Source organism: Spea bombifrons, chromosome 1, assembly GCF_027358695.1.
Source record: "Spea bombifrons isolate aSpeBom1 chromosome 1, aSpeBom1.2.pri, whole genome shotgun sequence".
NCBI lineage: Eukaryota > Metazoa > Chordata > Amphibia > Anura > Pelobatidae > Spea > Spea bombifrons.
In genome coordinates, this window is record NC_071087.1 from 109,985,184 (window position 1) to 110,010,845 (window position 25,662).

The window sequence follows — 25,662 nt, forward strand, 5'->3', positions numbered from 1 at the left end:
TGATTAAAGGCTTTAAGAACCAGAGGGTTGTTTGTTTTAATAAATTTGGAAATCGTTGGGGTACTAGGAAGAGTTCCGCGTTTATGGAGCAATTGTGATTTGTATCTATATTACATTAGCTACGCTTGCTCAGACTTCCATCAAGAAAGTACTTTTTTGTACTGAAGCATCATCCAGTTTTATGTTCTGGTGGATGCTTTCTCTGGGCCGGGCTGGCGATGTGAAGGCGGCCCTGGCACCGTAAGCCCACATAGCGTGCGCTAGGGCATATTAACAGTTCGGGTGGGTTTGTGGCATTGTCAGGCACAGCTCAGCTTTCCTCAGTTGCTGCAATGTATACACTTATCTTCCTATTCTATTAGCCCATATTAATATTTCATTGAAGGATTCATTTTGGCAGACCAGGAGCACACTGAGAACATTATTTTTTTCTCTTAGCCAGAGTAATCAATTATCACATAATTGCAGTGGCCTACTTGCAGTAGAGACTCACAATCTGAAGTCCCCATGACTAGGGTGGTCAAGCCCTCTTAGTGAGGACGCTTGTAAAATAAAAATGATCATACTGTATTCCTGGCATATATACATATATGTACACACACACAGTATGTGTGTGTAACATCATCATTCTAGATTACGATGAGATCTGTTAACCCTTGCTTGACTGATGCCTTCAGAGTTTAAACCCCAGCCAAAGCGAGGTTCCCAATAAGGCAGAGGAATCTAGAAGAATTCTGGAGAATTTCACAATGTGAATTACGAGTTGGTTTGGCTTTGTGGAATATCCACCCATTCCTGGACAGTTTGTCACTTTTCATCTACACTTTGTCATTGTGGGGGTTGTTATATTAATCAGCACAGCACGCACATACCATGTGCAATAAAGTGAAAAATAAAACGTCACATCATTTTTTGTTTGTTCTTTAATAAAGTATTTTGCATTCTAACAGTGTTCAATGGAATACTTATTAGGGAGCCTTGAATACGATTGTATTTTCAATCAGTGGATGCAGTTTGTTTTAATGCAGACCGATTAACTCTTCTGTAGTACAAATACAATGTGTAGATTGCAAACCTCCTAAAAAATATCATATGCACAATAAAACTTAAAGAGTTGAGGGGAAGAAAAGAAAATCGTATTTAAACACAGTGGCATCAATTGCAGGGGCTCATGTTCCTCTTACATGCCCCATTCTCCACATGTAAACATAGATGTCGATGGCTGATAACCACCTGGCAAATCTAATCTTCGTTTCTAACCAGTTTAACGCTCCAGGCCATTTCATGCCGTTTTCTGCTTTGTCGGTTTCCCTGTATCCCATTCCTTGAATTCCTGGCTTCCCAAATGTATCAGCCTGCACTGATATCAAAGACACAACTCTTTTCATCAAAATGGCATTTAGAAAAATGGAAACAGATCTACTGCAGACACACAAAAAACATGTTTTTTTTCCCTTCACATTTATCTGCACATATCCTAGTTAATTAGGTTACCAACAGTCCAGCCTGATGTGCGAGCGCACAACATTTCTGATAAAATCCCATTAGTTAGCTGAAGCTTGCTTTCCCGATAAGTAGGTGTTTTTTTTTGCCAGCGTGCACACCCTTTTTATGGCAATCCTTGAAACGTGTGGTCTGTTTGCTCACTCATCCGTTGCAGCAGTGAATGTGTTAATTGTAGTCACAATGGTCTCACAATATCCCTGGTTTCACTTCATTGAAGAGGCTGCTCCTGTAACGCACGGTAATGCTACACCAACTGTTCCTTGTTGTTGCGCTACAACTGCTGACCTTTTCAGGGATTCCATTTGACTGAGAAAGGGTTAAAAATAGACACTAGAGAGGAGAAATGTTCTGTCTCCATTAAAGCAGTGACTGGTTTTACCTCATTCCAGAAGTCTCTGGCTGTCAGGTGTGGGGCGCATGTGTCGGGCAAATGATGATTTTTTGACACCCTAAAGTCCCAAATCCAGGCCGGCTCTTCTCCTCGTCTGTCTGTCTTCTTCCTGCCCAGGTGAGAGCTGAATCCATGATCTGGTACCTGAAGAGACAGGGAATGGTGAAAACCGGCTGAGGGCTGAGTTTCAGGTAGGTAATATGGGATCCTAGGAGTGTAAATGACAAATGGATGTGGGGTAGAGAAAGAGATGTGATAAGAGGAGTGTACTAATTGAGTACTGGGGAGTGTTAGAAGTTCTAATGAGGTTTCCAGAACAAGGCTGCTGTGGTATTCAAACTAATGGGAGCGTGAGAGTGTAAAACAAGCAGAGACATGACAAGGAAAGGAGGAAATACAGAAGAGGCTGGTGGGGGTAGCAAGACAGCAAGTAATAGGATTAACAGACAGTAGGGAGAGCGATAGGAGCTGATGTCATTTTCCTTTTGGGCTCCTTTCCAAATGAATCTGGTAATTAAAAATCAGCACAGATAAATTGGCAGCATCTGATGGAGCTAAGCCAGAACAGTCTCTTCACTGCATGTTTGCAATCATCACTCTCAGCTACCTGGTTCTTACCTACTCGCCTTTACGTGTGTCTCAAAATGTATTTTTATTGCGGAAATGTTGGTGCTTTTTTTTTTTCTGTGTGAGTTGACTTACTCGTCTACCTTCCTGCTTTGTGTTTCTCTTTGAAACTCTCTGCCCGTTTCCCAGCTCTCCATAACCTACCTGTGTCTTTGCCTTTTGAAGCTATGTCTTCTTCTCTCTTTCCGTGACATCTTTATTAAAATTGAATCATCTACAACACAGATGGGAATAATTACCGGGTGCTTACGAGGTACCTGCAGTGTATCGCAGCGTAATGACTTCCAGTATGTCGGCTGATAGTGTCTCGAGCCTCCCTCCTCTTATACTATCTGCCTACATTGTGTCTCTAATGGCCCTTTAATATAGCAGATCCTTGCTGACAATTGCTAGAAGAAACCTGTGAAATATGATTTGACCTCATTCCCCAGCCATTCTACCTAACATTTCTACTCGGATAGAAACCTAAAGGCAGCCACTCAGTAACCATCAAAATACCCCGCTTAACTCTGCATGTCATGGCGCTTAATATGGATTTTTCTTATTGCTTTCTCCTCCAGAGGTGCTTGCCACCGCAATTATTCAAGTACCCCTGGCACAGAGTTAGCATGCACACTGTGAGCAGGGTTACCAGGCATTCTGACACAATGTTCCCGTCCCAGCTTAACATCTGCTGACTCCTCATTGTGTGGACTCCAAACAACATAATTATTATTTGTGCCCCAATGCCCATACCTTTCATTCAACCAGCTTCTCTAAACATCAGCAGAACTTCATTAACAGTTCTGTGACAGACCACTCTGGAAGGGAGGTTAGTAACCAAGGCGTCTATAGGACTGGAATGATATTTTAAGCTTTTTAAAGAAAATCAGCAGACAAAATATGGAGGTTTGTTTTAAGTATCAGACGAAAACTATAACTCAGTGGTAGGGAGGCATACAGGAAAAGTAAATTATTGCTTACAAACTGAACACCTTTTGTGTATAAAAGAAATTAGAAGTAGCGTAGCATGGCAGGATGGGGTTATCATTCAGCGCTGGCATAGCTGACTATGGTGTGTGGAAGGAAGGAGGCGTCCATCAGCACAGAAATAGACTTTGGGACAGGATGGAGGTGCGTCTGGAACAGTTTGTGGACGGGTTAGTCCTGGAATAGCAAGACTGAGGTCCTGAAGCAGTGCGTAAAGGGTTAAGGGATACACAGGAAGCCATAGGGTGGACCTCATGCAACAAGAAGCAAAATATGGAACATACTAATAAACTGAGCTAATGACAAGTAATTATATGTGGACGGGAGTACAGAAGACAGAGAAGTGGTGAGACAAAGGCTAAAAGACGGACATGGTGGGGGGGACTCGGGCAATTCAAAAAGACATACAGGAAAGGAAAAGACAGTGCACACCCAGAGCTGTGTAACAGAGAGGGCTAGTGAGACAGAAGGAGGGATGAGTGCTGGGGAGGGACTCGGCTTTAAAGATTCCATCTGAGAGGTAACCTGGAGGTAGGCTCTGAGAAGAGACAGACTAGAACGAGAGAGTCTGAGACTATAGAATGCTTTCAAGACTGCGTGGAAAGGTCTGAGTAGATACTGTGGTTCGAGCTGCCACGGGGGATCAAACCAGAAGACTGGATATTAAAAACATTGAGGGAATTGTAGCTGATGCCTGTATACATCTGGTATTCCATGTAGCTGAAATTGAAGGCTCACACCTGAAGCTTGGATGCAAGTAATATTGGAAAGGCTCGAATACAATTTATATGGATGCAATCGTACAGGTGATAATAGGTGTATCACGCCTGATCGTTGGATGTAGCTGGTATTGGAAGGATCTGGCTAAACAGCCAATGTATTTTGTATACATATTAAGGGGTAATGAGCAGTGATTTCTAATGTCTTCTGAGAATCTCAACTGATAAAAGTGAACTGAGCACTGAACAAGCACCTCTAATAGTATAGGAAATCATTTTTTTGTATGAGGAATCTTACGAGCTGACCTAGGATAATACGAGAATGTGGCTTTAAGCAGGTTGACAGGGCAATTTTGAAAAACATTGTGCTGAAATAATTGGGAAAGGAACCTGGGGTCTTGTCTGGTGCTGGAGTTTCCAGCTAGTGGTTAAGGTAGGATACGTGTGAGAATGTCACACTGGTCTCAGGGACAGCTTTGTACAAGTGCTTGATGCAAAAATATAGCTTATGAAAGCATGCAGTGGAGCTTCTGTGGCTGGTATTACTGGATGATTCACAAGCACTGCTGCTGAAGTGGACTATCCCTTACCATTGGTATTGTTCATTTATCTGGCACAGGACCCTTCATTGGCGATATCATGTTACTGTAAGAGTTTTGTAAATTTGATTTGGCACAGGAATGCTCCTGTGGGAATATTAAGATGCTGAAAGACATTACTGTGTACTTTGTTGGAATGATTATCTGGTACAAGATATCTGATGGATATTATGTTATTTGTGTTTTATATGCTAGAACTGTTGTCCATGTGGCTTGGTTACCTGCCTACGCGAAATAGCCAAGACTTCTATATTGGTTGTAGTATTTTCCATCCTATTAACCTAAATGTCTGATTGTACATCCATCCTATACATTGGCAAAATAATTAGACATGGTTGGCCTTCACATAATGTATATAAAATATTTTGGTAGCCTAATCATCCTAGAAACCGATGGAATTGTGCTGATGAGTGCTGTGTTGGTAAAGCCAATCCATTTTCGCAAACACTAGGTATTACAAAGGATTTTATTCACTAAAGGGAGAGTTTGCATGAGAGTTGTGGTTTCAATTCCCTCGCTTCATTATTCATTATAAAGTGTCAACAACAATAGCAAGAAGTACTAAGCTGAACCTGCATAATTCAGTGGGAGAGGAGACTTAGAAGAAATTCCACAGAATTATCTATTTACTATACGGAGTAATCTAAGCCATTCTTGGAGAAGAACATTGCTGGGAATGCCTATTTATAATGCCAAGTCAGGGAGTTAAAACCACAATGCATCTGTTAGTGACTAAACATGTGTTCCCGGTACCAGGATGGCTCAATAAGAAGTTGGCCTGGTTTCAGACCATATAGACCTTATGTTCCAATTGGGGCCTTTGTGGGTTTGCTGAACGTACAGATTCCGAGCTTTATCTATCTACGTTTTGAAAATGGAATGTAATGTGATGAATTCTGGGGGTGGATAAATGCATGACTGCAAAATAAGTGAAGACCCAGAGCTTTAGTCCCATTAGCACTTTAATACTGTATCATATTGGTTCCACATGCTAAATAGTATATTTATGTATAACTGGCCTGGACTTTGAGGGTAAATGCCAGTGAATCCAGAAAAGGCCGTTATCCCCTTACATCAAAGTTTGGGTAACCACATGTCCCGGGTTGCCTGGGATGGTCCCGCAATGGGACTTTAAGTCCCTGGTCCCGGGCAGCCTCAATTTGGGACAATACATTGTCCCGGAATGAGACTTCTGAGTGAAGGACGTCTCAACCAATCAGGAGAGCATTTTCAGCTGGCTGAGAGTTCAGAAGCCTCTCATGATAGGTTGAGTCCACTGAGTTCAGTGTAAGTTGTCTGTTTGTGACTGTGTTTGTATCTTTGCGTGACTGTGTGTGTCTGGTAATAGAAGGGTTAATTCTCTGAAACTGCTCGTGTCTGTAATGATTGTATGTATATCATAATATAAATTATATTATTAAATCATGAATCAGTGTGTATGTGAGATATGTATAATATAAATATATAATATATGTATTTTATGTGTGTGCATATGTGAATCAGTGTAATATACGTCTGCGTGTAATCTCATCTGCATTGTAGAGTTTCCCTGAATGGCAGAAATAAAATGTGGTCACCCTATGTCCCAGCAGTTTTGAATAACATTTAAAATACTTAGGGTAACCATATTGGCCATTTTGTTCCAGGACAAATATATGCTTACTGAAGGGCAGCACCTTAATTAGCCCTTGATCTTTGGTTTGGGTAACCCTAGCCTATTCATGTTTCAGATTGCCTTACTGTTTTAACCTTTACCATTTCTGCTGGGAGGCTGTTCAACGTAGCTACCACTCTCTGTAAAGTAAAACTTCCTTACATTACATATAAGCATCTGACCCTCTACTTCTAGATTATGATCTCTAGTTCTAACATTTCTCCTCCTTTGAAATAAACTTGCCTGTATTTTGTTTAAACTCTTAATGTCTTTAAATGTTTCACATTTCCTTTCTCTCTTCTATTCTCCAATCTTTACATATGACATATTTTTCTGATTTTTATCCTGCAAACCATTCTCCATTTTGATAACCCTCCTCTGAGCTGCCTGAAGAATGTCAATATCCTTCCGGAGATGGAGTCTCCAGAACTGTACACAATACCTTTCACTTTCTGCTTCTTATTCCTCTTAACTTTACAACTCTGCACACTGCTTGCCTTTCTGATGCTTGCTTGCATTGACTGCTTACTTTTAAGTCCTCAGAAATACTCCCAAGCCCCTCTCTTCTGTTGCCGCTAACAGAACACTAATTTTGCCATTGGAACTTTATATTCCAAGTCTTCTAATTTACTTAAATAATTTTGCTTGTTCCACCCTATATGTCTACCCTGTCCCAGAACTCTGTCTGCAAAAATACCATACCTTTTGAGAGCTATTGCAATATTGTATTAAAAAGAAAGGGTCCCAGTACTTATCTGTTAAGGTACTCCACTAGTAACTAGGCCTTTCTTGGAATATACGCTGTTAATTAATTACTACCTTCTGTCCGCTGCCTCAGATGGCAAGTTCAGTCACAAATTTCAAACAAAACTCTTTTTTAAAAAGTACAGAGCTGGTTTTCATAGCCAAGATTTAGAAATCAGATTCAGAGGCCGTACAAAATTACTTCAATGAACTGCGATTTGGAACCAGAAACCTTGGGGCCCAATAAGACTGTGATTCAGAGTCTAGTACTGCTAGAAACGTAGCTCTGAAAGTCTGACCTTGGCACCTCCGAGTCTGCAGGAAATTGATATTCAAAGCCTGATAAATCTAGGGCAGCAGAGAGCTAGTATACTGAAACCAGCACTACTGGAGCTGAACAAAGGCAGGAAAAAGCTTAACTTCCTAAAAATACAGTACCCGTTACCAGCTTTAGAGTATTTATATTAGGAATGAGTACCATAAAAGAAAGGGAACACGGAGAGCCTTTGATCTTTGTTTTCTCTTGTTCTTTAAGGTAATTCTGTCCTTTTTTTTTTATTATTATTTTTTTGTCATTTTCATATCTCATTTCAGTCACAGCCTCATTATTCTCTCCCTTTGCACTCTACCAACCCCTAGGAGTCTCAGATCAAAGTTCCCTTCCGTTTTAGTATCTCCATGTACCTGTTCGCCTGCAAAACACAGATCTTTTCCCCACCCGCACTTTGAACCCTGGTGTTAGAGCCTCCTGCAGACTAATGGCATACAGAATTTCCTTGGAAAAAAAACATTGGCGTCCACTGATATTTTCAATTTGTTACAGGCTACCTGGCAGGGAGATGTCTCGTGTACTATAACTGAACATGCTGTAATGGAAAATATGTCTGCGTAGTGGATGATAGATCTGAGTACTCGATTGATTCTGACTTGGTGTTTCATAAGGTTTATCTTATCACTTAGAGAACTATCCTAGTTATTAATAAGCTCAAACAACTACAGAGAGGGCAGACGGCTGTATGCTATATTGCCTAAGAAGAGAGTAGTTTGAAGGCTGTTTGAATTAAGGGATCTAAGGGGACTCTCGGAGAGTTTGTTTTGAGTGGTCTTGAGAGTGAAAAGGTGGAGGTAGAAAAAAGAAGGTATGTAAGAAGAGATGCATGGAGCTAATTGTCAAGAAAGGGTTAGGATTTGATTTAGCGGGAAATGGATATTGCTGTGGTCAGGAGGTGGGTGTATTAGGCATATATAGTGGAACACAAAATAAGATGTGTGGGGTGTCAGGTTATGACAGGAAGTGTAAGATTAGGAGTGCTGAGGCATAATGACAACTAGGGTGGATATAACAGAAGGTGAGGTCATATCGGATGGCAGTGTCACAGACAGTGGGTCTGAAGTTATGGATGGGAAGGGTGACCATAACAGTAAGCGAGTGTAATGTATTGGCTGTAACTGTCGGCAATTGATTTGTGAAAGGCGGTTCCAACAGAATGTGAGTATGTGGGGGGGATAATGGTATGTGTGTGTGTGTGTGTGCGCGCAAATGAGTGTATGCAGTGGAAATGTGCAATGAAGTAACTTTTGCAAAGAAAGACTATCTAGGGATGTCTTCAACTTAGGACTGTGGACTCTAAACGTGGATGGAATGGAGTAGAAACAGTAGACAAAAGTAAACTCGCTGTAAGAGGACTTTATATTGATGTATATTGATTTATATTGACCGGCATTTTTCTTATACAGATCCTGTTTTTCTCTGGAAGCCCCGCTGTCCTGAATTGTCAAGAGCATCATGACCTGTCCCCCCAGATCGTGTGTCTTGGTACCAGGGCCTTTGTGATGGGCTCAGTATTTCCTTCCATGCTGTTCCCTTTCCAGTGTGTGGTAGGAGCCCTTGTACCAGTACCTCACACAGCTTTCTCCCACACATCTCAAGACCAGAAGATACAGCCAGTGAGTACAGATGCACGAAAACACAAGAGCTAATCTGGGACGCTATCCGCAGAGATGTGTCAACGAGAAAGATGGTCTCCTTTATGAGACCTACTATCGTGTGAGCCAGCAGTACCCAGTTATCCTTCTCCTGCTCTTCATTGTCGTGGCAATATGCGGTGCACTTGTAGCTATCACGTTTGGCACTGGCCGGGTGAGTGGGAACAAAATCTGTGCATGGTTGTAGAATCTAGTAGAGTGGTTTTTGACTATAAAATGCACACTTACGCCCCAGTCGTTTTTATGTTCTTGTTTTTCTCAGTCTGGTAAAAGTACTGAAACGTTTATCCTGTATACAAAATTGTAAAAATAATTTGCCGTGATAACAGCATACAATTAATGGCCTGTTGTTTTGTATATGCGGCCAAAGGGTCAAAATGACTTTCCGGAGCTTTTAAGGGTTCCAGCTTAATCTGTACTGTTCTATAATTATAAGTGACTGCATATACTGACACATATGCTTCTTTAGACCTTTTCAGACAACCTGGGTTTCCTGGTGAGCGTTTTCTGTGCTGCGGGGGTGTTTGTCATCTTGTTTATCCTGGTATATACGGAAGAGTTGCTGCAGAGGTGCATGAAGATACTTGCTGTCATTATCTGGGGCTGCCTAGTGGCCATGGGCTACACCTTCATCTTCACTAGCGGCATTGTCACTCCATGGGACCAGGTAAGACTAAGCAGATACCCTGGGGAGGATGTGACAATACAGATGTGCTTTTTTGCTGCTACGCTTGCCAAATGCAAGCGTTGCAAAATGAGAACTTTTTATTGTTTATATGCCAAATATTCTAAATTTAGTGACACTGCAAACATTCCTCCTGTACAAGGATGGAGTGTAATTCTTGTGCTAAGTGATGTATGCAGATTTGCTCTATACATCTCTTGCATGAAATTTAAATCTTGTCACCAGAGACTTCTGTCTTTCAGTCATATATTTTAATTAGCTCTTCTCATACACCCCCCTTCTGGCACCACAGAATATTCACATATTGTGTTTAGCTGTGGCAGACCTACATGGTATCAATGTTTTGATCTTTTTATTATAAATGGTTTTGTGTAATATTTTTTGTCATGAAAGTTGTCGGTTCTTAATATTGCTAATATCAGCTGACCTGAGTAACACATGGGAACCTGTGGCCTGCCTTCTCTGCCTTCTGCTTCTGTTCTTCGATATCCAGATACCTCTTACAATTAATTTGTAACCTGGTTGCTGTGGTACTAGTGGCTTCTAAGTGTTCTATCTAGGTGTACATGTAATTAATGATTCAAATGTTATCTATTGTGCATAGGTTTACTGGACACTATTTGTGATCATCAGCTTGTACACCATGCTTCCTCTGTGTATGAAAGGGGCTATCGTTGCTGGGATCTGCTGTTCCGTGTCCCATATAATTGTCCTCGGTGTCTATGTGTCTTTGACACGTCACCTGCCTGCAGGGGACATTGCCACACAGGTATGACATGTTTCATAGCCATCAGATTACAGTCCATTTAGCAGTCCTTGTGTGTTTTTTTTTTTTTTTTTTTGCTTTTTTTTTTTGAACATACAAATACGCATAGATCATGCCACCTTTTAACAAAATAAAAGTACTGATTGCCCCCAAAGTTCTTGTGAGAATCCTTGTAAATAAAAACCAACTCTTAACAAAACTCTTTTACTTGTGCCATTGATATCTTAAAGAATTAAATTACAAAACAGAATTACTTATCTTCCTGCATGTCTTCTCTCTGTTAGATAGACAAACAGAGTCCACAGTGCAGGTGCCAGCAGTGTCTATAAAGTACTGCTGGATTTATGCTGTCGGCTTATTGATGACTTAAAAAAAACCCTTTGTTGGCATTTTAAGGCTTTTTTCCCCACTTACCCTTTGCAACAGATGCTAGCTGATGTGGTCATCCTTCTCTGTGGAAATGTTGTCGGCGGGTTTCACAAGCGTGCCACAGAAAGTGCCTTGAAGGAGACCTACCATGAGGCCATCAACTTTATTCACTCTCGACGGAAACTGGACTCCCAAGAAAGACAGCAGGTGAGGTAGAAAACCGTCTACTGGGTGACACGGGTGTGAAAAGGAAGATAAAGGAAACAAGTGATTCATGGTTATCTCATTACGAAAAAGAATCAATGATCACATTAAAGTTTTCAGTGGGTACTTCCCGTCAGAGAAACCGGCAATGTCAAAAGCATTGATAATAATTGCTTAATTTTTGAAAACATATTGTTTAAACCACACATTACACAGTATAGTGACCCATTGACAGCTGTTATATCTCCATAATGACCTTATTTGAAGTTTTGTGGGGGGGGGGGTTTTATATGTAATTGTTGACATTATGTTCTTAATGAGGCACCTATTGTCATTTAACCAGTACAGTGAACTCCCAAACTAGGAATAACTAATTCATCTCCCAATCCTAGCAACAGGCCCTGTTATTCCTTAATGTGTTTTATCTGTTATGTTTAAATCGATTCAATAACCTCGCAAAATGGAATACCAGCTGGCAGTAATAACAGGCCCTTTTATGAGCAACTTCTTTATTTATACTGTTCCCTTGAAATTGGTACTCCAGGATATTGCTTCTTTTGCATGATGGAGAATGTAATGGGAGCTATGGTTTTCTATCTTTAACTTCCTTATACATTATGAAGCTACATCCCCCAATACGTTTCTACTTAAGAACTTTGGTGGCCCTGTAAAACTTATATAGTTAACCCTTTAAGGACAATGGGCGGTCCTTAAACCCATTGAAAACAATGAATTTTGAGCCCGTTTTCTTGGCTTTTTCTGTGAATTTTAAAGTCCAGCCATATAGTAATGTTATATGTAAGGATCAGTTTAAGTGACTTTTTAAGCAGGGTCAAAGATATATAGCTGTAAACACTACCAGTTTAAAATGAAAACCATATGTACCGTGTTGTAAATGTACACTGCTACCTATCATACAACTTTAGTTAAAAGCTAGTTGACAGCATTTGAGTAATTCTAATGATCGCGCCTGTAGGGGTTTATTGGGGAACACATAACTCTGGTAGGACAGGCAGAACAATCCCCGCTAATACGATTTCTATTGGAACCTCTAAAAGAATAATCATACCATGTGTGGTATCATGCCACACAACATGGCACATTTACGTTATAGATTTTTAATGGCTCCTTTATTGTCACATTATTTGTTCATTTTATTACATTTTAGGAACAATTGCTGCTATCAATCCTTCCTGAATACATTGCAACAGAAATGAAGGCAGAGATCATAGAGCGGCTAAAAGAAAAGAGACCTCAGCCCGAAAGTACTAACAACTTTCATAATCTGTACATCAAAAGACACAAAGACGTAAGGTAAGCGACGGTAAAGCAAAAACCTGTAGCATTTGTGTCTTTTGCTTTGCGATGTAAAACCCCTACAGCTGCATGATGGCGGGGAGTTGTTATTGTAGTATTTCTTTGTTGCTAGGTTTAAAGTCAAGTTACACTGCTTCATTATGGTGTTGTTGCTTTGCAGCATTCTTTATGCAGATATTGTGGGCTTCACTCTACTCTCCAGCGAATGCTCTCCCAAGGAGCTGGTCCTCATGTTAAATGAACTCTTTGGCAAGTTTGACCAGATTGCAAAAGTAAGAGACTACAGAAAAAACAAACCCATCCTACTGGTGCACTAGTACCTGAGCCAATGCAAAGTTGGGTAGGAGTCTTTGATGACCAAAGCATTTATTGTATAATCTATATCTTTGTTTTGCTGCTCCCTCCGTGGTTTTAATGATGGTGATTTATTCAACGCTATTTAATCCTGCTGCCAAGCCAGAAGAACTGGCCCTGCAGGTCACCGGGAGAGTGTTATTCATAGGCTTATGGCATTCAGTCACTTGAAATGCAGTTGAGTCTGTGCACTCTTAGTGTAAAGCAGCAACATAAATATAGTTACTAAGTTGCATAAAGGGTTGGCTGAAATTAATGAAGTTAATAAATTGAGTGTTTAGCTTTAGTGTGAGACTGTTCTCAAGAATTTTCAATAAAAACGTCGGTAGTAATGAGTTAGACGCTATAGCGTATTGGTGTAAATTATTTTTGTGTAAAAATATTTTATTTTGGTGCATGAGAGCTTTCCTGTGATTGTATTTCACGTGATCATTTGGCCTTTGTTGGTTTCCTTAAATAAGAAGAATAGAAGATAACTAACTTTATGGAAAGTGGGTTTTCATCTGTACAGCATAGGTCTATAGCTCTCCGGGCATATGTGCTCTCAGTAAATTAAAGGGCTACATAAATCAGTGCATCCAACTATTTTTTACTTTTCAATACATTTTTGAGCATTTTCAAAATAATATGTATTACAGTACACACGTGCGCCTCATTAGTATATGACCAAAGGTCTTTAAGTAGGTTTTTTTGTAATTTTTCTATGTGGGCATACAAACTGTGTCAGTTGACCCTCAACCTTGCTCCTGGTCAGGCAGTGACATAAAGTTTAAATAAATTGCATCAGAGAGACAAAAAAAGAAGAAAGGTCGGGCTGAGAATGGAGAAGGGTTTGAGTTGCTAACATTATAGATCACTATCGCTATGTCCTTGCCGCTAATGGACATGCTCATTTTAACCCATTACTTTTTTGTTATATTTGTGTGCCCTGTTCATCTATTTGCTACTTTCCTTATTTTGCAACAGGAGAATCAGTGCATGCGCATTAAGATCCTGGGAGACTGTTATTACTGTGTGTCTGGTTTGCCTGAATACCTACCAAATCATGCCAAGAACTGTGTGCAGATGGGATTGGACATGTGTCAAGCAATCCGGTAAGCATTCACTTCAGTCTCCTCAATGCATTGATTTACTAAGAAATAAAACAGATTGTCAGGGGTCAATGCACCAATTTGGAAAACTAGTTTTCACATCTTGATAGACCTGCCCTTAAAACACTGGTTCATTTGGTGTGCTGATATTGCCCTCTTATGGATATTAGTATTACATGGGCTACCATCTCCTTTATGCATTTTGCTATTCATATGTAAATTCAGTGAATGAGATCCATGGTACCTGCTCTTGTGGGCTGCTGTGTCTTTGTGGCAAGGTTGGAATATGGTGATCGGCCTACAAGGGAGCAGGGAAAAAGTGGTGCAGAGCTAATGTTTCCCCTGCTATATAACAAGAAGAGGGAGGATCTTGAGAATCGTAAGACTCAATGCCCATTCTCGACTGTACCCACTATGACCTCTACATATCTAAATGCGCACGTTAAAAGTAAACCATGAACTGTAATAAATGTATACTCCAATCCTCATATGTACGTTAATGCATATGATAGTTGAGCGTTACTTGAGAATTGTGGAGTTCTTTGCATCTTAGTGCATAAAGAGGTTACTAAGAATCTCCTCTATACGTTTTGCGTGTCCCCTTCTTCTTTCCCGACTCTTGTCTCGTACAGGCAAGCATGTGAACAGCTCAAGGAATGGCTTCATGAAGGTGCAGGGCTAGCCACACAAAGTGTCAGAGCTACCCCCATACAGCCTTTAATGGGTTGTTCGTGGGCATGGCCGAATACCTGTCCCCTACCTGGAGAATCTGATCTCAAGGGCTTTGCCAATGGATTACATGGCAAGCACAGAATGTTCTTTGTCGGTACTGCACCTGCACAAGATGCTAGCCTCCATCTGGCACCAGCATTCAGTCTAGTGAGACCCCCAGCTTGTATGTGCATTTGCCCCCTCCTTGATTGTGATTGACTGCAAGCAGCAGCTGAATCGTGGAAAGTTGAGGGGGCAATCCTGGGCAGCTCTGCAACTGCAATGTTAGAAGCCCTATAGGTTTTATGAAGAAAGAAACTACTTGGATTTGCACATATTACTTAGTGCTGTCATGTGCATTGATGTTTGATCATGCTGTTTTGGGGCAGTAGACTGTACCTTTAAGTAAAAATACGTGGGATTTAATTGTCCCTGTTTCGCTGATGTATCTTAATGTGCAGAAACATAAAGGCATCTTCTGTTCCTTTTATTTTTCTCCAGAAAGTTGCGGAAAGCCACCGGAGTGGATATTAACATGCGTGTCGGAGTGCATTCTGGAAATGTTCTCTGTGGGGTAATAGGGCTCCAGAAATGGCAATATGATGTTTGGTCGCATGATGTAACCCTGGCCAATCATATGGAAGCTGGAGGGGTCCCAGGGTAAGAGAGTGAGTGTGTATTCCGAAAGTATCAGATCTGCACATCCCCTCTGGCCTGTGCTCCACTGAGACTAAGCTTACTCTTCCACCATACCCTGTAGGAGAGTCCATATCACAAAGGCTACTCTATTACACCTTGGAAAGGAATATGAGGTGGAAGAAGTAACGTCGGCACAAAGAGATCCCTATCTGAGAGAAAATAACATTAAGACGTATCTGGTCATTGACCCTAGGGTAAGTACCTAGTAGTTTCTAAAACATATGTTCTCCAAGGCATGTTAATACTACCCTCAAAAATAAAAATAGATTTTCTAGATTTACAGCGGAATTCTATAGTGTGTCCATGAATATGCCAACATCATGTGGGTTCCTGTGGCATTTTTTTGTATGTTCTGGAGGACACTGGAAGAAAAAAAAAACTTGCTGTGGGGTTGGTAACCTTGCATTTTTTAGTCTGTTTGTAATGCCACTTGTATATCAAGCCAAAATAAACATATCATATTCTTTAAAAGGGTTCTTGCACACATCCTGCCACAGGAACACATGGCAATCCAATAGTCCATGAGTGGCGCCTCAATGTTATGTGTGAAGGAATGGTGAGACATAGACTTTCTTGTTCCACTACCTCTGTGGGTATTATTGATGGGTATGGGTCATGTAGTGCTGCTTGTTTCCTTAGCACAGCAACAAACACTTTATTTTTCTACAACTGTAATGAAACATATTTGCTAATTGGCAATAATAATATTTTGTTTCCTAGGTGCTCATGTGCTTTGTACGTGAGCCACACTTTTTTGCAGCAGTCCTGTTCCTAAGAGAATCTTTCTGAATTGCTGTTCAATGATAAATACCAGTTCCTCATGTCTCATTTGACAGGCTATTGATGGTGAAACTGATGACATCTTTCCCTCCAAATCTGCTGAGGTCCCCAAGATGAGAGCATCTGTCCGGATGACACGTTATCTGGAATCCTGGGGAGCAGCTAAGCCTTTTGCTCACCTCAACCACAGAGACAGCTTGGCCCCAGAGCCAATGAATGGCTCCAACAGTATGGTAAAAGACCTAGGTGTCCGCATGTCAAGTACTATGCACTTATCTCACAATTTTACGTTGTACATTTTTTGTTTATCTATTATGATCTACTCACACATTTTTCCCCCCACTCTCCAGGACCTCCAAATGTCACATCTACCCTCATCAGGCATCCAGGACAAGTAGGGAGATAAAAGTGGTTTCCTCCACTTCCTATATGCTCTATACTTGCTGCCTCATGGTCCCTCTCTGGCCCCCTTTCTCTGTTTTTTTTGTCAAACCCCCTGTGACAGTGGACATGTGTTTTGTGTCTGTGGCTTCCTGTGTGCATCTTAAGAGCTGTGTGTTCACATCCTCCTCCTCTCTAATAGTCAGTGCTTTGTAAACATAACTATCCCTTCAGTCTTATTATTACTGTTATGTTTTCTATCTGAGTCCTCTTTCTCAAACCCAAACAGGGCACGCCCTCCCAAAGAAAATAATGAGCCATTGAATGATGACCCATTCCATATATTAGAGCAGCTCGACGCACAAAGGTATCAACTGGACATAAGAGGAAGTACATCTCCAATTCTGCATTTCCATATTGAAAGTAATGGCCATTCCATTGTTCTTGTTTTTCTCAGGCAGTGGAAAAAGTCTGATGACTTTAACCCTATCACCCTATATTTTAAAGAACCAGCCACAGAGAAAGAGGTAAGATATTTTGGGCAAGTATAGCGCTACTGCTTGACAGGCATGTTGATGCTCTGGCTTATGAGTTCGTTGATGAGTACACTTGTTTCCTCAATGAGCCATTCTTTTTTCCTGTTCGTTCTGAGCTGTATTATTGAGAAGTAGCACATCTGCAGTATGGACTAATAGGAGGATTAATGGTGTTTTGGCAACAGGGGGATTGTGGGGCTTTATTCACTAACTTGTAAGTTGCAATATTTCACCTGTGAGACTTCAGTATCCATCGTGAAAGACCAGCCTTGCAAGAATAGGTGCGCTGGCTTATAAAACATAGTTAAAGGACGTAAGCTGTTTCCTATGCGGACCTTTTTATAAATATATATAGGGTGGTAGAATATGTAGGAGGCTGTAAGAAGTGAAAAGAAAGTATAAGGGTCAGTGCATCAGTCCATAATCATATATGTTCTGGCATGGTTATTTCCGCAGTATCGACTCTCAGATCTACCATCCTTTAAGTATTACACCGCGTGCTGCTTCTTCATCTTCACTTGCAACTTTGTTATCCAGATGCTGGTGTCTCCCAAGTAAGTGGAACCTAACTAAGCCATCACCTGTGGTACCTAATTTAAATATTAACATAAATTAGAAAATGTATACTGTATCGAGCAAACTTTTGGGAGGTGTTTTATAATGGCCTAGCTCAGTAATTGATACAGTGGGGGGTTACGCTACCTTTGAAAAGTTGTCTTATCACAGCAGCAAATTAAACAGCTCAATCTGCAGACCTATTCTGTTGCTTAGAGTGACAACACCACTAATCAAGCATTAGGCCAGAATCATCTATTTTGTTATTTACTGGAAACGCTTTTCGTGTTTGTGTCACACGGAGCTCTCCTCTCAAGTGTCCTAAACTGTTTTATGTGTTTAGAAATGCTGCTCTAGGGATCTCGTACGGCATCTCATTCTTCTTCTTCCTGTTGTTCCTCTTCACCTGTTTTGCTGGAAGCCTAGCGGTAAGTAGTGTCTATCGCCCCACTTCAGCCCAAGGCTTGACCCAATCTCACTGCCCAAGCTATCCTGTATAGATTTCGTTTTCTTGCCCTTGCCCCTATTATTATTTATTTTATATAGCACCATGAGGGTATTATCTGTAAATATTATTGTTAATAAAAAGGTTTTGTTGTTATCCAGGCAAAACCACCTGTTAGATGGACTTAACCCAACCCTTTATAAAAATGAATCCAGTTTATAGGAATATTGTTCAGGGACATGGCAAGCTATTTAGGCGAATTGGTAAATGGGAACCATGACTGTGTGTAAACAGGATAAATTATTTGTAGTTGCTATGTGGCCTGTGTTTTCTTACAGCGGTGTATACTCAAAGGACCTCAGCTTCTGCATTGGGTGCCCTCTCTTTCTGCAGCTATCTCCAGCCGGCCCTGTCTCAGAGTTCCCCTTGGTGTCGTCGTTATTATCAGCGTGTTGGTTATGGCGGTATTTAACATGGTAAATGTTTTGTAGCTTCTCTAGAACATTGAGATCTGTTATTTGTTTGAATTGTTATCTTTTGATATTACTTCTATATTTTGTCTTTGTTTTCCTGTTGACTGTCTATGTTCTGATCGCTGATTACTGTGCTGTTATAAAGTTATTCTGACATCTGAATTTAAATTTCTCCTTTTAGTTTTTTGTGCCACCTGACTCCTGCCCAGAAGTTAGCCTGAACATGTCCCTGTCTTCGTTTCCAGAACCTCAGGAGCTGTACAGCCTGCCAGTAAGTAGCAATGTTTAAGACTTGTATGCATATGGTCATGGTAAATATTCACATTTTGGCCAATAATGACCATCTAGCAAACTGGGCAAATGTCTGTAATCAATTGTTTGTTTTAAAATTACCTCCTGATATGAAGAGTAGATGCCTTAATTGATTTTGTCAAAAGTAGTGTTTGGAGTTGTGAAAACTTGAGCTTGTCTTTATCCTAGGTCTAAAGTTTTGTTCTCAATTGTATGACATACATGAGTGTACGCAACATCCAATTATAAACCAGTGTGTGTAAATCTATTTAATTTACTGGATTTTTATTGCATCAATGTCTGCATTATTCTAATCATTTTAATGTCAAGGGAGGATGGACCAATTTTTGTATTTCTGCTATAGCTATACTTGGTTGAACACTATATGAACTGCTTACACTTAAGGAAACGGTTATTTTTTAAGACCAGTTAAGTTACAAATACACAAGAGTTCAGCGACTACCAGTCAAAAGACACCTGTTTAAGGCATAAATATTAGGGATTTTGTTACATTATACGGCCATATATGACTTAGCCTGCCACCACAGGCTAAATACCCAGTTAAAGATTAACCATTCACCACATCTAATGTAGTCATATTTATTTTTCGCAGTGTATACCAAACCCAGAGCTGGCCCTTAGATGAGTCCTGGTGGGTCTATGGGACCCAAGCAGCTCGTTATAGATATGTGGAGAGTTTTTCTCCACCTCTCTTTCACTGTAAATCTATCGGAATTATTCTTGCCTCTTGGTGCACTTCTGTAAAAGTGCAGGGCCACTGGGATAGCCTCTTCCCTGTTCCTCCAATCGTGGAGAAGCAATTCCGCAGCTGCAGAAAAGAAGACTGGGAGACGGAGGCAGTACAGTAGGAAGACCTTGAGAGAGCTTGATTGAGAGTGTGAGAGAGCATGAATGAGTGATAGTGTGAGAGCAGGGCTGCCTTCAGACAATTTGGGACAAATATGGCACAGACTGGGGGTACTGGCGAGCTGTTTGGGGGCAAAGATGGTACATGCAAGTTGTTTGGGGACAAATATGGCACAGACAAGCTGGTGACAAAGTTCGCACAGACAACCTGGTGGCAAAAGATGGCACTGAAAAGCTGTTTGGAGACAAATATGGCACAGGCAGGCTGTTTGGGGTACTGATAAGAGATGGCACAGACAATCTGAGGGCACTGACAAGCTGTAGGGGCAAGGAAGGCACTGACAGGCTTTTAGGGGACAGATGGCCCAGGCAGGCTGTTTTGGGGTACTGACAGGCTGTTTAATTGCAAAGATGGCACAGGCAATCTGGAGCAATGGCAAGCTGTTTGGGGACAAAGGTGGCACAGACAGGCTGTTTGTCCCCAAACAGGTTGTTGGTGCCCTCAGCTTGCTGTGCCACCTTTGTCCCCAGACAGCTGGTCAGTGCCCCCAAAGATGGCACAGGCAAGCTGTTTGGGGCACAGGCAAGCAATTTAGGGACAAAGATGGCACGACAAGCTGACACTGGGCTCTCATTACTAATTGTAATGATTTCTTTTTCGAGAATGTACCTTACCTTACCTTATTTGCAGCATGTTTCAACCACCTTCCTTCTGTGGGTGACTAGTGACACTGTGCCAGTGAAGGCTTCTCCTCCAGCCCCCTCTAATTGCTGTAGTATTGCAATCTCCCCGAGCTGGGCCCCCCAGGACAGCTGGGCCTCTCACAACTGTAATTATTTTCCCCCTGATGGCAGCCTGTGTGAGAGAGCATGAGAGTGAGTTTATCAATCAAGGCATAGCATAATGGATGTGGGTGATGCATTTCATCCTGGGAACCAGGCAGCACAATGTCTTGTGCTGGCCCTGACCAAATCAAATGAGCTAGGTAACAAAACTGAAGTATTTCTCTTTTAAGGTCTAACCACGCAAATTTATCAATAATGTGGTTCTACACACAAGCAGGTTGCATACAGTGCTTATATTGAACACATTTAGGACTATGTAGAGGACATTACCTTTTGATGTTTGTGAAAGAGACACAATCTAGGCTTAAAATATGCATTTTCACAAATGCACATGCTTTTCCCGGTAATGGTCATGGAGGTGCAGCCCACATGGGCTCATCTGCCAATTTTAGAACTAATAATAACTAATTTTACTGAATCAGCAAATATATTTTTTTAAAAAACCAACAAGGTTACCCTGCTCTCACAGTATCTTAACAAAAAAATAAGGTTCATGCCTAACAATGAGAGAATTAGAGTTGCAGCTCTATTCAGTCATTTGCCTTAAAGGTGCTCATTAACATGTTCTGCTTACTTTAAAAGTTTTATAGGTAAATATAGCATTAGACACATTTTCCTGGTATTGATGAACCCAGACAGGGCAGGCCTTAGGGGTGTGCAACAGGGGCGCCTGCCCGGGACTTAAATTAAAACATAGGGGTTTTTTTTGTTTGTTTTTTTTACTTTATTTAACATCCTCCATGTTAAATAAAGTTTTTTTTAACTTTATTTAACACGGAGGATGTTACATAAAGTGAAAACAAAAAACAAAATTATGTTTCAATTTAAGTCCCGGGCAGGGGCGCCGAGCGGTCGCTTGTGAAGTTTTCAGCAACCGCTCGGCGCCCCTCACTCTCCGGAATTATTCTGGCGCTCAGCTGTGAAGCGCACACCGCGGCAGAGCGGGAAGACGGACGCCTCCCGCTCCCACCGCAGGACTCCGGCAGCGAGGTAAGTAAGGATAGGGAGAGGGGGTAGATAGTGAGAAGGGGCAGGGGGGGCAGGGGGGGGCAGTGAGAAGGGGCAGGGGGGCAGTGAGAAGGGGCAGGGGGGAAGGCAGTGAGAAGGGGCAGGGGGGAAGGCAGTGAGAAGGGGCAGAGGGGATGGGGGGCGCCAGAGGAGTAGTCCGCACAGGGTGCTAGAACACTTAAGGCCGGCTCTGAACCCAGAAACCCTTCAAAGAAATAGTTTTTCAGGGAAAGCTTACTTGTCATATGATACAAAAACAGTCACTGATATGCTTTATATGGTCATAATCTTTCAATATTTTGGCTGCGATTATCCCTTAAAAAGTTGCGGGGTTTTGACTTCACTTATGTTTTTCATGTGATTATTGATTTCATTGTTTTCACTTTTCAGTATTACATGTACTGTTGTATTCTGGGACTCCTGGCCTGCTCTGCTTTCCTGTTTATGAACTTTGAAGTGAAGCTGATCCTCCTTACTGTCGCATTGGTGATATACAATGTGATCTTCTTGTACACGCACACCTGGCTCTCAGACTGTTACATGGAGTGGCTGTATGTTAACCAGAGTCTTCCTAGGTGTGTTACTGCACAGACATCCATTAGGTTTTCTTTTCATGCATCCCAGTAACCATCATGATTATTTACATCTGCTTGTGTTGTGGTAATTGATTGATTTCTCTCTCATTAGACCTGCAGTCCTAAAAGAACCAAAACTCATGGGTAGCATCTCATTATTCATTTTCTTCTTCACCCTCCTGGCACTAGCTAGACAGGTGAGTGACAGGCATGGAGTAAGAGGCCCTTTGGAGAGAAATAATAATGTAAACTTTAAGTGGATGTCTCAGCAGGTGTAGTTAGATGACATCACAGCTGCTGGAAGCTGTCATTACCTACGATATGTATAATGTTTTAGCTTTTTTTTGCAATAGTTTCCATTAAGCATTTTACGATCAGCCTTCTGATTATCATCAGTGTTACAATTTGTATATTGAAGTTGATTGATCTACCAGAAGTCAGTACCTAGCAGTCAACTGAAGGAATACACCCCACAAAGGGTCAGCATACTGTAAACTGATGAGTATTTTTTACCTGCTCTTTACAGAATGAGTATTATTGCCGTTTGGACTTTTTGTGGAAGAAGAAGTTTAAGGTGGAACGAGAGAACATTGAAACAATGGAAAATCTAAATCGTGTCTTGTTAGAAAACGTCCTACCAGCTGACGTAGCACAGCAATTCATCGGACAGAACCTTAGAAATGAGGTAACACAAGCAACTCCCGTGGGTGCATTGATTAAACAACTGCCCTTGCTTATAACAAATGGTAGAGGAATGTATAGTCTTAAAAGAATCTGGGCTCTTCAACTTTTGTTTACAACTTTGCTGTTGCGCATCATTGAGACATTTATAGATCTACCACACCCTGTGTCTTTCAGGACCTGTACCACCAGTCATATGACTGTGTTTGTGTTTTGTTTGCCTCCATCCCCGATTTCAAGGAATTTTACACTGAATGTGATGAGAATCACGAGGGCCTGGAGTGTCTACGGCTACTCAATGAGATTATAGCAGACTTTGATGAGGTACACAGTGAAGTCTACTTGCTATGTATTATCGTGTCCCTGGTCTACTGAATAAATGGGTATACGTGCATAGGTTGGCTAGCAGGGTTAGTGGTTGAAGTCATATCACTGTTTTTTGGCAGCTTCTTTCAAAACCTAAATTCAGCAGTGTGGAAAAAATCAAGACCATCGGAAGCGCGTATATGGCTGCAACAGGATTAAATGCCACATCTGGCCAAGAAAACCCCCAGGTATCTTTTTTTATAATGTTCACATTTTCTGTAGCTTTTTATGTCAGCTCAGGTGCAACACAACTTTATTCTGGCACTCGCTTTTTACTTGCAGGATGGAGATAGGAATTACAATCATGTTGGCATCATGGTGGAGTTTGCAATAGCTTTGATTGGAAAGTTGGATGTCATCAATAAACACTCATTTAACAATTTTAAACTCCGCATAGGTAAGTCACTCTGTGGAGTCTATGCACAGCTTTATTTTCATTGTTTTGTTTTTTCCTTCATTTCTATCTTCGTACTTTTAATTGATACAATATGCATAACTGGTCCGGAAGTGACAAAGAATTATACCTCTGATGCAGGGGTGAGGCATGCTTTAGATTCATTGACACTTATCCTCGCTCAGGGAGTAAAACAGCTATTTGTGAAGTTCTGGGAAAATGTCCTGCTTTAATCTTTCCAACTACTACAGGTATATGATACAGTTCTCTCTCTTTCCTTATAGGTATTAATCATGGTCCTGTTGTGGCTGGAGTTATAGGTGCACAGAAACCCCAGTATGATATCTGGGGAAACACTGTAAATGTTGCAAGTCGGATGGACAGCACAGGAGTTCTGGGTAAAATCCAGGTAACATCCACTACCGTAGATATGTTAAGTTTCCGTTATTTAAGCAGAGGGGAAAATCTACAAAAACAAAAACCTGTAAACAAATTTATATTGCTTGGAGAGCTGTGAAATGCTGCTAGTACTGTATATCCCCTGAGCACCCATATTTAAAAAAAAAATCTTTCCTCCTCCTAGCCTAGCTTGCATTGGTACATAGAATCCAAAAATGTAGTATTCAATAAGTTACTGGAACAGCTGTTTTGTGAGGTTTCCCTATTGATTTTAGTTTCAGCTGAACCTGGGTGTGCAGTTGTTATGAATTCAGCTGCTCTTGAACTTGTTCAATGGTCAATCCACCAAGTTCAAATAAAAGTCCACCATAGTTTCAACTTGGTGAATACCGTGTACCAGCAGGAAGTGAAAAATAATGATGGCTAAGTCTTCAATAATTAGACCCCTTAGCCATCTCTTCGAATGATATATAATTTATAAAACTGTATTCATCCACAGGTCACGGAAGAAACCAGCAAGGTCCTACAAAAACTTGGATATACTTGTGAACGACGAGGAGTCATAAAAGTCAAAGGGAAAGGTCAACTCTGCACCTATTTTGTTTCCACTGACATGGCACGTTCTGGTTCTCAAGGCAATGTTCTAAATTAGACCACAGAAAGAGCACTACAGAGTAAAGAGAGTCTTCCGAAACGGACAAGCGGAAAACTGAACTACACCGACTGGGTCAGCGAGGCCTCACTATGCAGAACAATCAAACAGCTTTTGACCTTGCCTGAAAGAGTGGAATGACTCAAGCAAAATTATCCCGTTTGGATAGATAAAGGTTTAATGTGGCTAGTCTGCAAAGTGAACACAGCTTATCGTCCCGCTGTTTCATGGATGGCCACATTAAGACATTGATGTGACATAAACCCATGGAGTGCTAAGGCAGGCCAAAGAGAAGTGCTTGCAAGACACATCTAGTCCATGGGGCCTCCCATCAGCCACCTCTACCATACATAAACAAGGAAACATATTTCATTCAAGGTGCTTCAAAGACATCACATCTTGAGAAAAATGACTGTTTACCACTGTTAGGCATTAGATTTATTGTGATGTACCCTCTGGTCAAGACATAAGTCCAAGTGGTAATGATAAAGTCACCTTGATTACACGAAGGAATGTTTAAGAGAAGCATACTCATGTGAATATTATGACACTGTGTAACCATCATAATTGTGTCACGGACTCAACAACAGATGTAAGGCAAAATGTTTAAACGTAGTGTTATGATTTTCCGTGACCAGTTGTGCGCTGCATATCAGTTCTATTTTAGCCTGTACATGAATATATACACCTATAAATAGGTGACTTTCTAAAAGTAGAAGCAAGCAAGCTGGGACAGCCACACATGCCAGAAAGGGAAAGGAAGATGTTAAATAAACATGAGGTATCTCAGCACTGCACATATTGTAATATATATTTATATATATACATACATCAATGCCACTCCCATTGTATTTATTCATCATAATAAACTCTTGTTATTAATTTTTTTTATATATATATAATAGCAGCTTGGACTTTACAGGCGGATTAACAATGGGGCCCCCCATTTGTTACTTACTCGATGCTCTGTGATTTATATATTTGCCTGTTCCCCAAAGCAGAATGCTGGTTGTGTTGTGTAA

General features: G+C 41.0%; 1 protein-coding gene across 6 annotated transcripts; it reads left to right on the forward strand.

The window, feature by feature from the left end:
* Positions 1-1,718: 1,718 nt before the first annotated feature.
* On the forward strand, positions 1,719-24,792 carry ADCY4 (adenylate cyclase 4). 6 transcript variants are annotated; one of them, XM_053468498.1, is made up of 27 exons: positions 1,726-1,744; positions 1,896-2,088; positions 8,947-9,349; positions 9,665-9,862; positions 10,485-10,649; positions 11,073-11,222; positions 12,388-12,533; positions 12,697-12,808; positions 13,857-13,984; positions 15,194-15,352; positions 15,453-15,585; positions 16,228-16,404; positions 16,522-16,565; positions 16,842-16,919; positions 17,010-17,079; positions 17,545-17,642; positions 17,987-18,071; positions 18,427-18,564; positions 18,743-18,832; positions 21,964-22,148; positions 22,261-22,345; positions 22,675-22,833; positions 23,007-23,153; positions 23,276-23,383; positions 23,478-23,592; positions 23,874-23,998; positions 24,488-24,792. In XM_053468498.1, the coding sequence occupies exons 3-27, from the start codon at positions 9,167-9,169 to the stop codon at positions 24,638-24,640; spliced, it is 3,231 nt and encodes a 1,076-aa protein (XP_053324473.1). In that variant the 5' UTR covers positions 1,726-1,744; positions 1,896-2,088; positions 8,947-9,166; the 3' UTR covers positions 24,641-24,792. The 6 variants fall into 6 exon arrangements, with proteins under 6 accessions (XP_053324467.1, XP_053324473.1, XP_053324468.1 ...); XM_053468492.1 differs by having other exon boundaries at positions 1,719-1,744; positions 16,228-16,565; XM_053468493.1 differs by lacking the exon at positions 1,726-1,744 and having other exon boundaries at positions 1,881-2,088; positions 16,228-16,565.
* Positions 24,793-25,662: the final 870 nt, after the last annotated feature.

Excerpts from the sequence above, each read along its gene's own strand:
- ADCY4 (XM_053468492.1), top strand. The coding sequence starts at position 9,167 with ATGCACGAAAACACAAGAGCTAATCTGGGACGCTATCCGCAGAGATGT. Across the intron at positions 9,350-9,664 it reads TCACGTTTGGCACTGGCCGG|ACCTTTTCAGACAACCTGGG; the intron begins GTGAGTGGGAAC and ends ATGCTTCTTTAG. Across the intron at positions 11,223-12,387 it reads ACTCCCAAGAAAGACAGCAG|GAACAATTGCTGCTATCAAT; the intron begins GTGAGGTAGAAA and ends ATTACATTTTAG.